The 17,034-nt window shown below is 35.2% G+C and overlaps 2 protein-coding genes across 2 annotated transcripts; one reads left to right on the forward strand and one right to left on the reverse strand.

Moving 5' to 3' along the window:
- Window positions 1–6,960: 6,960 nt before the first annotated feature.
- Window positions 6,961–7,462, forward strand: LOC117572442 (uncharacterized). Its single transcript, XM_034255276.2, has one exon. It carries the CDS (start codon window positions 7,053–7,055, stop codon window positions 7,386–7,388), a length of 336 nt encoding a protein of 111 aa, XP_034111167.1. The 5' UTR covers window positions 6,961–7,052; the 3' UTR covers window positions 7,389–7,462.
- An 849-nt stretch (window positions 7,463–8,311) lies between these two features.
- LOC117577778 (probable serine/threonine-protein kinase yakA) lies at window positions 8,312–11,826 on the reverse strand. Its single transcript, XM_034262697.2, has 3 exons — window positions 11,615–11,826; window positions 10,101–10,295; window positions 8,312–9,795 (listed from the first exon to the last, which is right to left on the reverse strand). Exon 3 carries the CDS (start codon window positions 9,665–9,667, stop codon window positions 8,750–8,752), a length of 918 nt encoding a protein of 305 aa, XP_034118588.1. The 5' UTR covers window positions 9,668–9,795; window positions 10,101–10,295; window positions 11,615–11,826; the 3' UTR covers window positions 8,312–8,749.
- Window positions 11,827–17,034: the final 5,208 nt, after the last annotated feature.

Consider the following 17,034-nt stretch of genomic DNA (forward strand, 5'->3'; position numbering starts at 1 on the left):
GAGGGTAGCGAGCATCAGCTCGCCATCACCAGCGTCACTAGACACTCACAATGTGGAGAAGGAGAAGAAGCCGTTCACTTCGTTATATGCAATTACCCACCCACATGCAGTGATTGTCCACTTTGGCATACTCGAACATTAATATCAACACCCACTTTGCGAAATGCCTGAAATGTCCATTGAACCGCAGCCCACAGAACCGCCCAATAAACAGGCAGTAAAGCCTGGAACCCTGAAGCCCAAACCCTAGAGCAATAGATAGATAGAGAGAGCGAGAGAGAGAGAGAGAGAGATAGAGAGAGAGAGAGAGCGAGACAGCTTCACAATGTTGCTATCTATCGGTTAGGAGGAGCTGAGCTGGCCTTTCCAGCTTTTATGCTTCGGTCATATGCATGGCATGCAAATCGATTGATGTTGATTAGCATAAATTGTCTGGACCGCATTGTGCAATGAATAATTTTGGCTGTGCCGACACATGTGCACCTCCCTCTCTCCTCTGCTCTGCTCTCTGCGCTCTATCTCTAATCCAGTGTATCCCTTTCCCTCTACTGTAGCTTGCATTGTGTATGCTACTTTCTGGCATAATGCAATTTTGTTTTGCTTAATTTGATAGGCGCTGTCAGTGGCCAGTTGAAAGTTGCCTCGTTGCTCGTTGCCGCCCTTTGCCTTCACCCGATTACCATTTGCTGCGTTGACACTTTGACAGTGCTCCCGTTACAGACATGACAGGCCTCTCTCCCTAGGCATAGACAAGTGTGGGGGTACTGGGGAGAGAAAGCGGCACAATATGCGTACAATTCACCCAAAGCATCAAATGTTGCAAAAATACATTGGATTTTTGATTGCTAAAATATTGACTTGAGAAATTATTTGAAATTGCCAAGCAAATTTATTTACTTTGGAACCCAGTTCTAAGTATGCTGTATAACAGTTGTTATACAATTTAAAACTGTTATACATATATTACGAAAACTATGTTAAACAAATATACCAAAAACTATATTTAGTATATCGCCTAACATTACACTAACTTTTTTTTCTTTGAACATTTATGGAATGAAAAAAAAATAAATAAATAAATAAGTGTCATATCTTTTATTCGTATTGAATTGACTGTTATACAGGCAAATCCAAATATTATTTGGATAACTTTACTAACTGTTATACACGTGAAGTCATGCAGGCAAAACTTAATATTATTTGAATAACTTTATTAACTGTTATACAAGTTAAATTATACAGACAAAACTAAATATTATTCGAATGACTTTGCTAACTGTTATACAAGACAAGTAATACATGTAATTGTAAATATTATTTCGATAACTTTACTAACTGTAATACAAGTCAAGTTATACAGACAAATCTAAATACTATTTGGATAACTGTTATACAACACAATAGACTGCACTACATAATTTTACTGTTATGCATACTCCTCAACAAAATTATTTACATTTAAACATTTTATGTGCTTGTACTTTGCATATTTGGCATTAATGAAATTGTTATACAAACTGTAATACGACGCCCACACTCGACAAGATAACGAGCCATGTGGCGCACAAGTTTCGTTTGTGGCAACTTTAAGCAGCAAAACTTTTCATATAACATGCGAATTTCTGTACGGAAACACACACACACACACACACATAGAAGAGAGCAACTAAACATCAATAATACTCACGCCCCACGGCGAAATCTTATCAAACTGACATCATTTTCATTATGTTTTGCACTTGCACAGCTTAGACTAATGTATGCCAGTGGCTGTGAGGCGATGTTTTTCTCTTTTGCTTTGCCCCCCCGTTGTGCCGTCATATTATAGGCAATACAGTACAGAATGAAATCTGTTTCGAGGGGCACGCGATACGCATTACACACATATGTGGCCGACACTCTAATCTGGCCGCCAATAACTGCAAATTAGATTAGTAACGCATATAGAGTCAGGGTGTCTGACCATTTCCCTCTATTCTCTCTGTCTTCGTGGTGCACGCAACTTTTGGTTGTTGCGTGCTGTCCATTGATAAATCTGAAGGAGCAATAACAACAAAAACAAAAACAACTACAACTACAACAAATCGACACTCCAAGTGCAATCCCTGGATAGCTATAGCTTGGGAGTCCATTCACATTGTACGGCTGCTGGGATGAAACTACGATATACATTCCAACATAACATAAAAATTATAGAAAGTTTTTCGCTTTGAGCTCGTATTATTATTTTTGTGCTTCAGCTTCACTTTCAACTCGTAAAACTGCGACCCAGAGGCGTCGTCAATTGTGGTTACTCAAAGGGCTCGAGATTGCTGAGTACTGTGGAAGACTTATTTATTTCTTTAAAAAGGTTAACTATAATTGAAATTAAAACTAACACTATTGATTAAGCAATGGCTGCAAGGTCTTCAGCTTGTGAAAGACTTAAATTGTTTAATTTAAATAAATCGAATTAAAAAGTTTGAAAACAATATTTTTTTTGAAGTTGATAGTTTCTGAAAATAAGAATTAGTAATATAAATATTCATTCATTTATTTTAGTTTTGGAATTTATATTGAAACATGTTTTCAAGAAATGGAATATTCGATTTTCATAGAATATATTGAGCATTAAACATATTAAGTGAATACAATCTTATGTAAATAAGTTGATGCTGAATTTTCATTACTTATTCATAACAATTCATATTTTTTCAATTTGTTAATTGTTAAGATACTCAAATTGATATTTTATGATTTAAACTTTTACGATTAAATGTTTTCTTCGACAACAATTTGCCACACTCACAGCTACAGTGGAGTATACTCGACTGTAAGATACCCGCGGTGTGATATTCATTTTATATATACCAAATTAGTGTACCTCAAAACTACTAAAAATATACCAAAGGCTATTTGAGGTATTTTTCACAGCGTGGTATATATTTTAAAATATACTAATATAATGTATCTTAAAACACTCTAAATATACCAAAGGCTATTTGAGGTATATTTTCGCAATGCGGTGTCAATTTTAAAATATATCAAATTAATATATATATATCAAAAATACTCAAAATATGTAGAACACTACATTCAAAATATACCATAGAGTGAAAAATATACCAAATAGTCAGACAAAACAAATAAGACACATATTTGCCCATACTAAAGTTTGTCTTTACTAACTTTTACAATTTTTATCTTCTGTCTGTTACATAAAATTCCTGGAGGCACAAATCTTCAACAAGAGAGAAATATAACAATGTGACCAGATTTAATTTATGGTTTATTTCTTTGGGATATTCATAACTTAGACATAATGTTTAATATTTTCTTTCACAACAGTTTCTTCTTCATTTGTGGTAAATCTTGTTGGGATATTGAAAACTAATGCATTTCCATTCTTTAAAAAGCAAAGTATTGTTTAAATGTGAAATAGTTAATTGCTTAAGAAAATAAAGAATATAAATATTGAATAGAACTAGCGACGCTTTCAAATACAAACAAAAGCAATGAATTTCTTTTATTTGGTCCCTTTGAAAGCGACGCCACTGTGGGGCAATTTGGACGTCAGAACTTGGGACGCTTCGGCGATGGGGCATTAAAAGGCTGATGTCAGCGTCGCCAACGTCAAAGCGACGCCATTGTGTGTGTGTGTGCCACGCCCCCGCCTCCGTGGTGAACAAAAGCGGAGGCCATACGCCAGTTATTGACCAGGAGGAACGGCGCTACGACTCCGGCACTTATACGCTTCAATGGCAGTCAGAGACGAAGACGAAAACGGAGTCAGAGACGGAATTGGAGTAGGAAGTGGGAATGGGACACGTTTGCCGAGCTAAACGTAAAATAAATTATATTTCTTGCGTTACATCATGGCCAAGATGCTCGATGCTTCTTGCCTGATTGCATGCCATAATTCTTGGCTTACAAAGCTGAGCGGAAGACGGGCGACGGACGACGAACGGCGGTGGCTAAAATCCCGTAAAAGTTTTGCTTTAATTGCGAACGGTCGACGGTCGACGTGTGGGACATTTAGAGTTGGCAGTTGGAGAGAGAGAGAGAGAGGGGCGAAAGCCTTTGAGCTGGTTTTAATTGTTACTAGACACATTTGGAGCTTAGCCTAATCACTTGCGCCAGATTAGGCAAACTTGCTGCTGCTGCTGCTGCTGATGCTCTTAAGGGGAGCAACTGTGGTGGAGAGGGAGTCAAGTGCTGAAATGTGTTGGCCTGGCCAACAGTGTCAGTCATAATTAAACATAGACGAGAGCAACGGAACGCAACGCAACTAAACGCAACGCAACCGAACGCAATGCGCTCAGCCAAATAATATCAGGCAAATGGAAATGAAAATGGAAAATGGAATGGAAATGAAACAAAAGTTTTTGGCCCTGTCAACAAGCTGAAGCTGAAGCGCGAAAAGTTGCTAATCAACTTGGACAGCTGCACAGCACAGCACAGCAAAGCACAGTAAATGGGAGTGCTGCTGAGTCCTGTTGCCAGGGGCACCAAAACCGTTTGTCCAGATGTCCACCTCAAAAAGAAAAAAAAGAAAACAGTGGACACTGCTAGCAATATCGCTAATTAAAATCTAAACGGGCAAGGCGCTTAAGCTCAAAGCGATATGAAATATCCTGTATTTAGTGTTTAGTAATTCAGTATTTAGTGTTTAGTATTTCAATATTTCACCATTTAGTATTTAATATGTCAGCATTAAGTATTTAATATTTCAATATTTCAGTATTTTGTATATAGTAATTCAGTATTTTATTATTTAGTATTTAGTGATTAGTATTTCTGAACTCCAGCATTTAGTATTTTTATTTTGAATTTAGTATTGAAGTATTTAGTAATCATTATTTAGTATTTTAGTATTTAGTGATTAATATTTCTGAATTTCAGTATTTAGTATTTTTATTTTGAATTTAGTTTTTCAGTACTTAAGTCTTTCAGTATTTAGTAACTATTATTAAGTATGGAATATTTAGTATTTAGTTTTTTAGTATTTAAGTGTTTAGTATTTCAGTATTTAGTATTTCAGTATTTAGTGATTAACATTTCTGTATTTCAGTATTTTGTATTTCAGTATTTTAGTATTTTGTATTTCAGTATTTTAGTATTTAGTATTTCAGTATTTAAGTATTTAGTATTTCTGTATTTCAGTATTTTGTATTTCAGTTTTTAGTATTTCAATATTTCACCATTTAGTATTTAATATGTCAGCATTAAGTATTTAATATTTCAATATTTCAGTATTTTGTATATAATAATTCAGTATTTTATTATTTAGTAGTTTAGTATTTAGTGATTAGTAGTTCTGAATTTCAGTATTTAGTCTTTTTATTTTGAATTTAGTATTTCAGTATTTAAGTCTTTCAGTATTTAGTAATCATTATTTAATATTTTGTATTCAATATTTAGTATTTCAGTCTTTCAGTAATTTAAGTGTTAAGTATTTCTGTATTTTAGTATTTAATATTTCAGTATTTAATATTTGAATACTTCAGTATTTAACATTTAGTGATTAATATTTCTATATTTCAGTATTTTGTATTTCAGTATTTAGTATTTCAGTATTTCAGTGTTTCAGTATTTAGTATCTTAACATCTTAATATCTTAATGTCTTAGTATATTAGTATCCTAGTTTCTTAGTATCTCAGAATATTAATATTTCAGTATTTAGTATTTAGTAGTAACCCCTTCATTGATCATGTCCTTCATATTGCAATTTCCAGGGTATCACAAAGCTATCAATAAGCTTCAATTTGCAAATTTGAAAAAATATATACATATATCAATTAAAAGTTAGTCAAAGTGCCCACTGTGCGACAGTTGGTCGACAGTTTGGATTTGTATTGTATCTCAGATACAATTAGCGACGGGACAATAGGAGAGCAAGAGATTACGAGGGGGGGAGAGAGAGGGGAGGAAAGTTAGCAGTGCGTCTCTTATGACCCTACAATTATGGGGGGTGCAGTTGCAGCAGCAGCAGTTATGCAACTCAATTTGATATGCTATAGCTGTATCTGTATCTGTATCTGTTAGATAAATGCGCTGGCACTCAAACTGATTTCAATCAGACTGCGGCTGTGGTTATTGTGTTATGGCGTCGTCCGTTCAAAACTCACTGCTATCGAAATTTCCGTGTGACACGTGCCAGACACAACAACAACAAGCAAAGAGACCATAACAACAATGACGAGGCAGCGTTCCCCAAACATTGAGAGATCTTTCTCTCTCTCTTTCATATATCTATGTAGCTGTATCTGTATCTGTATCTGCATCTGTAGCTGTCGCGCCCTCGCATCACTTTATGCAAATTTTGCGAGTCTGAGATTCTTTGTCGAGTCGTTGAGTCGTTGCCCGCATTTGTAGTCGTAGTTTATTACCCAAACAGCCCCCAAAACAATTTACCCTCGGCTCTTGCAACGCGACTTTAACTACCAATCGATATCATTCCTGCCTCTGTCACAGTCCTGACCATTTAACTGTCTCTCCGTCTGTCTGTCTGTCCGTCTGTTGGTCTGTTGTGGCTTGCCAAACGAAATGGAAACCGCATTGTTGCCTTTGCTTTCGTTCTGCTGGAAATGCCAGCAGTCACTTCAAGTGTCTCAGTGACAGCTTCAAAATAATCCCGAATTTCAACAGTGAGCACACAATTTTACTGCAAAATCCTCGAATGTCATAATTCAAACTGAACAACTTTATTTACTTGCCGCCGTAAATGACTTTCACTTTAAAGTGAAAGATTTTAGGAATATTTACAACGCTTTGCATACTTAATTCAGTATTCTATCTATAACTTTAAAGTGAATAGTTTTTGTTTACTTATATTTCGAAGATTTTAGGAATATTTACAACGCTTTGCATACTTTATTTAGTACTTTATATCTTTAAAGTGTATACTTAGCTTTAAAAGATTAAAGGAATATATTTCACTCTATTTGATCTAGTATTCTATAATGTTGAGTTGTCATATAGCAATGCCTCATTTTCATTTTCAATTCGGCTAACAAACTATCTAACTTCGATCTCTGACTCTTGGTGTCCTGCTTTTGGGGGCTCCTCTAAGATGCGACAGAATAATCCAAATCAGGCGCCAAGGCGTAAACTTATTCCCCATCTATTCACCAACATACTGAATGTGATTGCCGAATCGGATCGGCCCCTGACCCAGCATGAGATCGTCGAGGCCGTTTCCGAGCGTCTGGAGCGCTCTGATGAGGAGCTAAAACGCCAGATAACTGTCAATCTGCACGATGCCATCATCTATGGCTATCTGAAAGTACGCAATTATCGCTACTCAATCGTCCCGAGTCATTCGGAGCCAAATGAGCAGCGTGAGCCGCAAGAGCAAGGAAGCTCAACGCATCAAAATGTGGACAGTTGGCAGGAGAAAACCATTTGACATCGACGTCAGAGCGACCGAGCGAAATTTCTAGTAGCAAACTAAATAAATAGGCACCAAAAAAAATCATGAAAAAGCTGTTTTAAATCGAACTTTTATTTATACCCGCTACCTATAGTAGAAGGTAGTATTATAACTTTGGATGATATATTTTGTATTCTACTTTGAATTTAGTACTATTACGATATAAGGTCTTTGGTATATTTTAGTATTTTTACTATTTGATGTAGTATTTAATGTAGTACTGTATCGATTTATCAAATATAACCTTCGGTATATTTTCATATTTTTTCGGTACATTATTTCATATATTTTGCACTTTATGATACATTTTGCATGGCTATCGGCACATTTTAGTAGTTTTTCGATATATTAATTTGTATTTTTTGAATGAAGTATGTATGTAATTTGGTATATTTTGTACTTTATGACATATTATATTAATTTGTCTAATATGATATTCGGTATATTTTAGTATTTTGGTATATTATTTGGTATATTTTACACTTTATATCATATTTTGATAGTATTACTATATCGATTCATAAGATTTGGCCTTCGATACATTTTAGTATTTTTGCGGTATATTATTTAGTATATTTTAAATGAAGTACTATATAGATATATATTAAATACAGCCCTTGATGTATTCTCGGTATAATTTTTGGTATACTTTTTGCTCTATGGTATATTTTGAATGTGGTACTATATCAATTCATAAAAATTTAACCTTTGGTATATTATGCAGTATATTGTGTGCTCTATGGTATATTTTGAATGAAATAGAATATGATATAATACATATTTGTTCGGTATATTATTTGGTAAAGTCTCAGAACATGGTCTTATTGACTACAGCTTTCTTACTTGTTTAATTGATTAACTTAGATCGTTGGCACAATACAAATAAAAGACAGCGTCAATTACAAGTTGCATCGAACTACAATTTTTTATTTTACACGATGGGTTTGCCACAATTGGAATGTCTTTAAAAATAATAACTTAAATTTCAGAGCAATACTCTAAACGTCTCTCGGCGGCGGCAGCGCAGCTGTCTTCTATATATGATAGTCATATTGTATATTAATTAGTGTTGTATATTATACGTGGAGTGATTTCGTCTATATAAATATATATGTATGTTCCATTCGTTGGATTCATCGATCTCTAAGGGAAAGGGGGCAGACAAGAGATTGAAACGCACGTGAAAAAAAAAATATGTCAACAAGTATTGAACTTCTTCAGAGTCAGCAGAGTGAGAGATCTGAGAGAGTGAGAGCAAAAGTGAGCAACTAAGAAGCAACTTAGCAGCTTAGTTGTCTCTGATCTGCTCTCTGCACACTCTTCGTCATCGTCATCGTCTAGCGTATGCGCCATGAGAGCGGCTCCTTTTCGAGCTCCTTAGCCCGCTTGGCCGCCTCCTGGTTGCGTTTCATGATCTCCTTTTGCTCCTGCTCCGAGAGTAGCGTATAATAGTTGCCATCCTTGCGCAAATATCCATTGACAACGGCGCCGTGCAACGTGTGTGGAATGTGACGCTTCAGTTCCACCGGCAAACGTTGCAAGCGATTCGATAGCATGCCAATTATTTCGGGATAGCTAACCGAACGATTCAGTTCACGCATCAGTTTCAAAACCGTTTGAAATAGATCCGGCAACTGTTGACGACGTCCGCTCTGACGTTCGGTCAGATTACGCGAATTATGCTGCGATGGCAATTGTGGTTGCGATTGACTTGGCATGATCTGTGGATGCTGCTGATGATGTTGCTCTTGCTGCTGCTGATGTTGATGATGTTGCTGTTGCTGTTGCTGTTGATAGGTCACACGTCTAGAGGATAGACCAAGAGCTGTATTTGTGGCAGCTCTGGCGCTAGCTGGCGTAAAACTTGGCGCTCGTACATTCAATTGATGCGATCGTGTCGATGGCAAATCGAAATTTCCTGTTGCCGACGACCAAATGTTGCTGCTGGCCAACTGTTGTGGTTGCTGCTGCTGTTGTTGCTCCTCTGGCTGCTGCTGCTGTAGACTCCAGCTGGACCAGGAGCGCATATTGTTCACACTCAAATTGCCATGGCTTGGATAATCGGCAAAGTGTCGGCAAAATATCGACATGTTGTTGCCATTGCCATCATTGTGGTCGCCATGTCCAAAGCCCAGCCCATGGTGCGTATGAGTGTTGTGCTGCTGCTGCTGCTGCTGTTGTTGTTGTTGATTGCTGTGACGATTGCCAGCATTGCGAGTAATGCTGCGTTCCATATGCCCTGACGCCATGTGCATGACGCCGTTGGCTTTGCGGCCGTATTGAGCTTTCTTAACTGATGTTGCTTTGCTTTTTTGTTGCTCCTGATGTTGTTGCTGCTTCACTGAACACGTCTTATGTTGCGTCTGCTGCTGGGCCGTAATACCTGAATTTAAAAACGATTTATCCATTGATTTTGATACCTTCGTCAGTTTACTTTCTACTCTAGTTTTACAATTTGTCTTTTTGGTTTTGGTCTTAATTTGTTTTTTTTTTTTTTGGTTATGTGCGCAAGAATTGTAAACTCAATTTTGTTTAGTTATTAATTTGATATAAATCTTTTTCTTTTTGTTGTGTTCAGTGTGTGTTTTTTGCATGTGTTAGCCAAAATGTACAAATTTTGTGTTGTCTGGTCTGTTGTCAAGTGTAGCTAGTCTGAGTTGCTGACTGAATAACAATTGCTTTACTCACCTCGATCACTTATTCGACAATATGCAGCTGACTTACTAGATTCAAACAATTCTTTTCTCTCCTCTTCCGCTCTCTCTCTCTCTCTCTCTCTCTCTATCTCTCTTTCTCTTCAGCAGCCTTCTCTTTGGATTACGCTTCTTGTGAGAAGCAAAAAGCTGTTCATCTGTCCTGATTAATCGATCTATGTGTATTTAGCTGTGGATAGTGAAACATATAAAAATATCAGTAATAACATTGAATTCGAATATATTCTATCTTCTACCAATGAAAATGTTCTTTTTTAAGCCTTCATTGATAAAATATACTCAATTTATACCGATAATATACTAGAAATATACCAAAACCATATCTAATATACCAAAAAATACTAGAATTATATTAAAATTTATCTAATATATGCAAGTAAGATACTAGAAATATACCGAATATATATCTAATAAATACCCACAAAATATTGTCAAAATATATCAAATATATACCGACAAAATTCTAGAAATATACCAAATCACTTAAGCGCTAAAACGTCATACTACTTTAAGCTAAATATACCATTGAGAATAGAGAAAATATATTTAATGTATACCAACAAAATACTATAATTATATTAGTATATCTAACATATCAGAAAAATACTAGAATTATACCAAAAATATACCTAATATATACAAACAAAATACTAGAAATATGTTAAATCTATATATAATATACCAAAATACCAGAATGATATCAAAATATATTTAATATATACTAGACAAGTACGAGAAATATGCCAAAATTATATCTAATATATACCAACAATATACTATAAATATACCGAAATTGAAAAGCGCGAAGACAGTATTATTGACAAAATATATCGAATATATAAAATTTTATATATATACCGAAATCGAACTAGATTGTTAAACTTGAAAGACTTTCACCACTACTTAAATCAATATATACCAACAAAATACTAGAAATATACCAAAACTGAATAGTTCGAAAGTGCTATTATTGTAAATCGAATATATACCAACAAAATGAAAAATCCACAAAAATTTCGACATACTACAGCATGCTAAATATACCATAAAGAACAAAAGACTCCAGATTGTTGCATAATTCGATGTATCAGATACAAAATAGGCAATTTGAGAAGGCAAGAAGAATTCATGCTTGGAACCCTTCTTACCCGTTTTTTTTTTTTAATTCGATGATAACCCCAACAATAAATCTGTTTATACTGCTAACCAGTGTGACCGCAGGCACATTGAAACCCAAAATCCATTTATGAAACAATAATGCTCCACAACATTATGCTCTAAATAAATAAAAAGCGACGTCAGAACAGAGGGGAACAGAGCCCCAAAGCTGTTCGTGATTCGTGATGAGGTGCGAACCAAATCATTGAAATTGAAATTGCGTGACTTACGAGTGTGCTGTAAGTGCCCCGAGGGTTAAAGGCAACACAACGAATACTTACGAAGGGTTGCCACCCCATGCGTATGAGAGGGTTGCCTCGCAATACTTACTGTTCTTTTTAGTTTTTCGTTTTCGTTTTTATTTTAGTTTTGAGTATACTCTTCTATGGTCTTTTTGTTTTCTGTACCGCCGAAATCAAGCGTTGTGCTCTACATAAATCTTTATGAAATATCACTTTTGTCTGCAAACCAAATCAAACAAAACTAAACAATTTTATAAGAAATTCGTTGAATTCTGTTTACTTCGACACAACTCGAAATGACAGAAGACAGCTAGAGCAAGGCCATACAAATTGTAAAGCCCTTATTAAATTCAACTATCGTTGAAATTAAAAAAAAAAAAATATCACATCTTTGATTTTTAGCATAGTTCATTTGGCATAGTTGTAAACTTCCAATAGAATTTTAAAGCCACCTTCAAGCGAGCATGGAAGTAGAGTTTAGCATTAATAGCTTTTTGCTCTCACAGCATTTGATTATATTTACTTTACTTTATTTGTACCTAAAAAATGCAAAGTAAATAAATTCTAACGTTTTCATAAGAAAGACAAGAAACTCCCTTTCAGTCGACATTAACAATATTTACAGCTTGATCAAACTTTAAATTCTATAACCTTTTGTCCTTACTACGCCACAGAAAAGCACTAAAAAATACCATATGAAATAAATGCATATAAGCACATATAGAGTTGCTTTTTCTTATTATAAATCACAACTACAATTTGAGATTTTAAATTACAAGTTCGAAATGAAATATATATTATTATCATATATATATTATATGTAGCCAACGATTATAATCTATATTGAAAATTTAGTTTCGAAATTTTAATTTTCTGGAATCATAAAGCGACAGAACTCAAGTGATGGATATAAATATTCACAATTATGAAAAGATGTAAAAAGTTATTGCTTTATGAAATTGTTGTAAATTGTGTCTTTTTGGGTCTGACAAATCTTGTCATTTTTCTCCACTTATATCTTAGTAACCTTGATCTACCTAAGGCAAGCTTAGGTTGTTCAATTTGTAGCAAGTTACTTAAAGAGAGAGAAGGAAAGAGAGATCAAGAAAGCAGCTGCAATCAAAATGAGAAAACAGCCAGAGGGACATTTAAGAGATACAATGCGAGATGCATATGAAGTTGTAGATACTATGGAAGATATATGTATATACATATATAGACTGAGACAAGCGTTAACTTAAGTTGCAAGTGCAGTGGCTTCCCTTGTGCAGCATGTGTGTGTGTGCGTGTGTATGTGCGTATCCTTAGAGTCCTTAAATAGCAGTTGGCGCGCGACAATCGCCCCTCAATCCCAATCTCATTCTCAATCTCAATGTCTCCCTCTCAAATGACGCCAATAATAGCAAGACACTGAGGGAGTAGAAACCGAATGCTGCAAGTTATGCTGCAACGTGTTGTGCGTGTGGCACGTTCGGGTATTTGTGTGTGCATTAAGTGGATTTGCGGCTGGCGCCCAAAGCTGACACCAAATCAAACACAGAGAACACACTGAGAACTAACTGACCGCCTGCTACGATAAATTCTACACCCCAGAGTGCGAGATGCGAAATGCGAAATGCAAAAGGAAGGAAACGAGCAGATGAGGTCGTCTTAACTAGTCACCAAAGCAGGCAGCAAACCACAGGCTTGAGGCTCTCAAATGTGGCACAAACATATGCAGCACAACCAAAGACACAGTTAATGTCAGTTACAAGTCGTAGTCTTCGTATTCAACTTGTATTTCAATTAGTTCATTTAGTTGCCAGCCCAACAAATTCCAGCAACAACTATCAACTGCCTTTGGCATTCGCATTAGCCTTTGCTTCTGCCGCCTGCCTATCAATAGCTTAAGTTATTAACCATGGATTGCATTAATTATTGCAAAATTATGTGAATATGACAGAGCAGAAATTGTACAAGACAAAAATACTTACATTACTTACTTACATTCGGTATTAAAATGTAATACTGAAAACATCTTTTTAATAATAATATATGGTATTATAGTTATTATTATAAAACTATTAGTTTTCTGTCAATCTGTCTGTTCATATGACTATCTACAAGCGTTACAGCAAAAGTTATGTTAACAGCAATTGTTATATCCATATACCTAATATAAATTTCGGTAGGGTTCGGCATAATCTAGTATATTTTACTATTCTTCAGTATTTTTTGGGTATACTATTTTTGTAGCTAAAATTTAGTTGAGCTATAGTTTTATCAATATGTCTAGCACATACTATATTTTCAATATGTTTCGGTATCTTCCAGTAGTTTTTTGGCATTCTTTAGTATTTTTTGGTATATTGTTCACTAATGTTGCAACTTAAATTCAGTTAAGCTATAATTTTTGAGAGCAATTTTGTATATTTTAGTATATGCATGTTTCAGTTTTTTGAGTATTCGATTATGTTGTAGCTTAAATTTAGTAGAGATATAATTTTTGACACCAAATCTTATATCGGTGTATTTTAGTATATTTTCGGTAGATTATTGGAAAAAGTTTTGACTTAAAATCTGTAGAGCTATTTTTAACAATATTACAATATTTCTTATATAAATATCAGTATTTGTTCGGTATGCTTCAGAAGTTTTGGTATATTTCAGTATTTTTTCGGAATTTTGTAGCTTAAAATATCAAATTTTTTCTTCAACAAGATTAATTTAATGCATACTAAAAATTGTCGAAATGAAATTTTACTTTTCATATGTTTTACTTTGATTTAATGTTCAATACACACATCTTTATAAATCATCTTACCTTCTATTTAAATGTGAGTAGTTTATGCTACAAGTATTCGTATGATATATGTGTTAATATGCAAGGAAGAACACTAATTTATATTTGTACTGCAATAAGCTGCAATTTGCAGTTAGCTTAAATATATATAAAAGTAAGAGATGCTGATTAAAGAGGGAGTTCTATTGCCTAGGCAACCAATGAGCAGCAGTTGAACGGCTCTTCTACTAACTGTTGTTGTGTAAGTGTTGCAAATATATCTAGAGCTCATCATGATTGTTTTGTAATTGGAATGCGACAATGCGGCGCAAACAGTGGCAGGAAATGCGAGGCAGCTGATAAAATGCAACACAGGGTAAACACAAAGCTCAGCTCAACGACAACTGCTGATGGAAATCCATCCAATGGAATCCACCCCAACAAAAAAAAACCACCCTTTGATAGGATGGGGAAGTTGGGGGAGCTGGGGACAAGTGAATGCCAAGCAGGCTAACAATTTGCTTCAATTATAAAAAGCGTCGCGACAAAGTGGCGCCACCAAACGGCGGGCGGCGACAAGTGCATTGAGGCATGAGGCATGAGGCATCAAGTCTGGGCGAAGGCCATGTCGATGCCATGCCACAACAGCCACTGCGGCGGTTGCTACTGCTGTTGCTGCTGCTGCTGCTGTTGCTGCTCGTAATCAACATGAAGCATGAAGCTAAAGTTGAGTCAACGACTCGCTGCGATGCTGCGACAGAGACTGGCGTCATCATTGCTTTGCTTTTGTCTGGATGCTTTTGATACGAGCTAGAATGAGAGAGAGAGAGAGGGAGTGAGGGTGTGGCATGAACATGCACAATGCTCGCCCCATTTACCATTTCCAATTGTATTTTAATTGCATTTGTGACGCACTCCAAGCTCTCTCAACAAAGACAACAACAACAACAACAAAATCCACATAAAAACTTGCGCATTTCTTTGAGTTATCATTGCTGACCACGAACAAAATCCTAACACAAAACAAATAAAAATTTCTAGCTGCTTCATATTTTTATATAATGAAAAAAACATGTAGAATATTTAAACACGACTATAATTAATGTTCTCCAAATTTACCAATCCAACTTTAAAAGTAAAAGAAAAAAAAAGAAAATACATCTCTAAAAAAACCGATATAGCTGTTACATAGATTCTGCAGAGCTTCATAATTTTCTGGCAAGAATAGACACGAGTCAGCTCACAGCTCACAAAACATCGTCTACGATCTTCAAAGGAATTCCAATATATTTCAAATTCTCCCGAAACTCCTCCAGTAACGGCAACTGTAACTTTTGGTATATACTAAAATATAGCAAAAAGTACAAAATATGTTATCATGGTTGCAAAATATGGCAAATAATATAATATAAAAATTCTAAAAATATACCGAAAGTGACATTTACTGTAAAAAATATACTAGATTGTTCATCAAAACAACCAAGACCCTCAAACTGATATTGAACATATACATACAACGTTATTATGGCTGCAAAATATATCAACTAATATACTTTTTTTTTAATATACCGAAAGTGATATTTGGTATATACTTAAAATTTACAATAAAGTACAAAAAAGGTTATTATGGATGCAAAACATAACAACAAATATCAAAATTGTAAAAAGTGCCCAAAGTAGCATTTGTTATATATAATATTAAAAATGTACTAAAAAAGTATTAAAAAAGTACAAAATATACCACTAATATAAAAATTATAAAAATATACCAAAAGCGATATTTGGTATATACTAAATATTTACCATAAAGTAGAAAATATGCTATAATGGCTGCAAAATCTACCAACTAATACAAACATTATAAGAATATACCAAAAGCGACATTTAGTATATACTAAAATATGCCGCGGAGTACAAAATATACCAAATAAAGTTAAATTTCTAAAAATATACTGTAAGTGACATTTGACATATATTAAATATATACTACAAAGTACCAAATATACCAGATTGCCAACCAAAGCATCATAGGCCCTCAAGCTGATTTCAAGCATATGCAAATAATGTTCTTATGGTTGCAACTATACAAAGATATCGTTGATGCCTTTTCTGAGTATCAACCGCAAGGAGACCCTTAACAAAATTCGACGAAATCCCAAACAAAACCGATTGACATTGCATAAAATGGTTGCAAGAATGAGCATTTGTACTTTGGCAACAAAGTGCAGCAAATACTACATTTGAGAAAAAAATCATTGATATGGAATGCTAGAGAAAGGAAGAGAGAGAGAGAGAGAGACATCAAGAAGCATAAATGGTAATTTCCGTTTTACGGCAAGATTGAGTAATTCATTCAAATGTATTCAAACCTGCTCGAATAAATGTCGAGTGAGTGCTCGACCGTTTGGCTTGTACATTCATTTCAATTGGGTTTGCTTTGCTTTACTTTTTATTATTATTTTTTGTATGTGTTCTCTTCATTTTCTTGTTTTCCTTCAAGTGCATTGAACCTGTTGTTGCGAAGCGAACTGCGAGTCGAGTCGAGTTGAGTTGAATGTTGCAACAAACTTAACAATTATCCTGGGCAACAAGCGAAGCTCACGCCTCGTACTTAAGTTGTCGCTAGTGTGCTGAATGTCCTGCGTTCTGCGTCCTGCGTAGTGTGTCCTGTGTGTCCTGTGCCCTGGGCTGACTTGAACGTGCCAGGACACGCTTGTGCCGGACTGGCTTAATCACACGCTCTCGCA

This window comes from Drosophila albomicans, chromosome X, assembly GCF_009650485.2.
Source record: "Drosophila albomicans strain 15112-1751.03 chromosome X, ASM965048v2, whole genome shotgun sequence".
NCBI lineage: Eukaryota > Metazoa > Arthropoda > Insecta > Diptera > Drosophilidae > Drosophila > Drosophila albomicans.

Bases quoted from the DNA above. Each gene is read 5' to 3' on its own strand.
- LOC117572442 (XM_034255276.2), top strand. From the start codon at position 7,053: ATGCGACAGAATAATCCAAATCAGGCGCCAAGGCGTAAACTTATTCCC.
- LOC117577778 (XM_034262697.2), bottom strand. From the start codon at position 9,667: ATGCACATGGCGTCAGGGCATATGGAACGCAGCATTACTCGCAATGCT.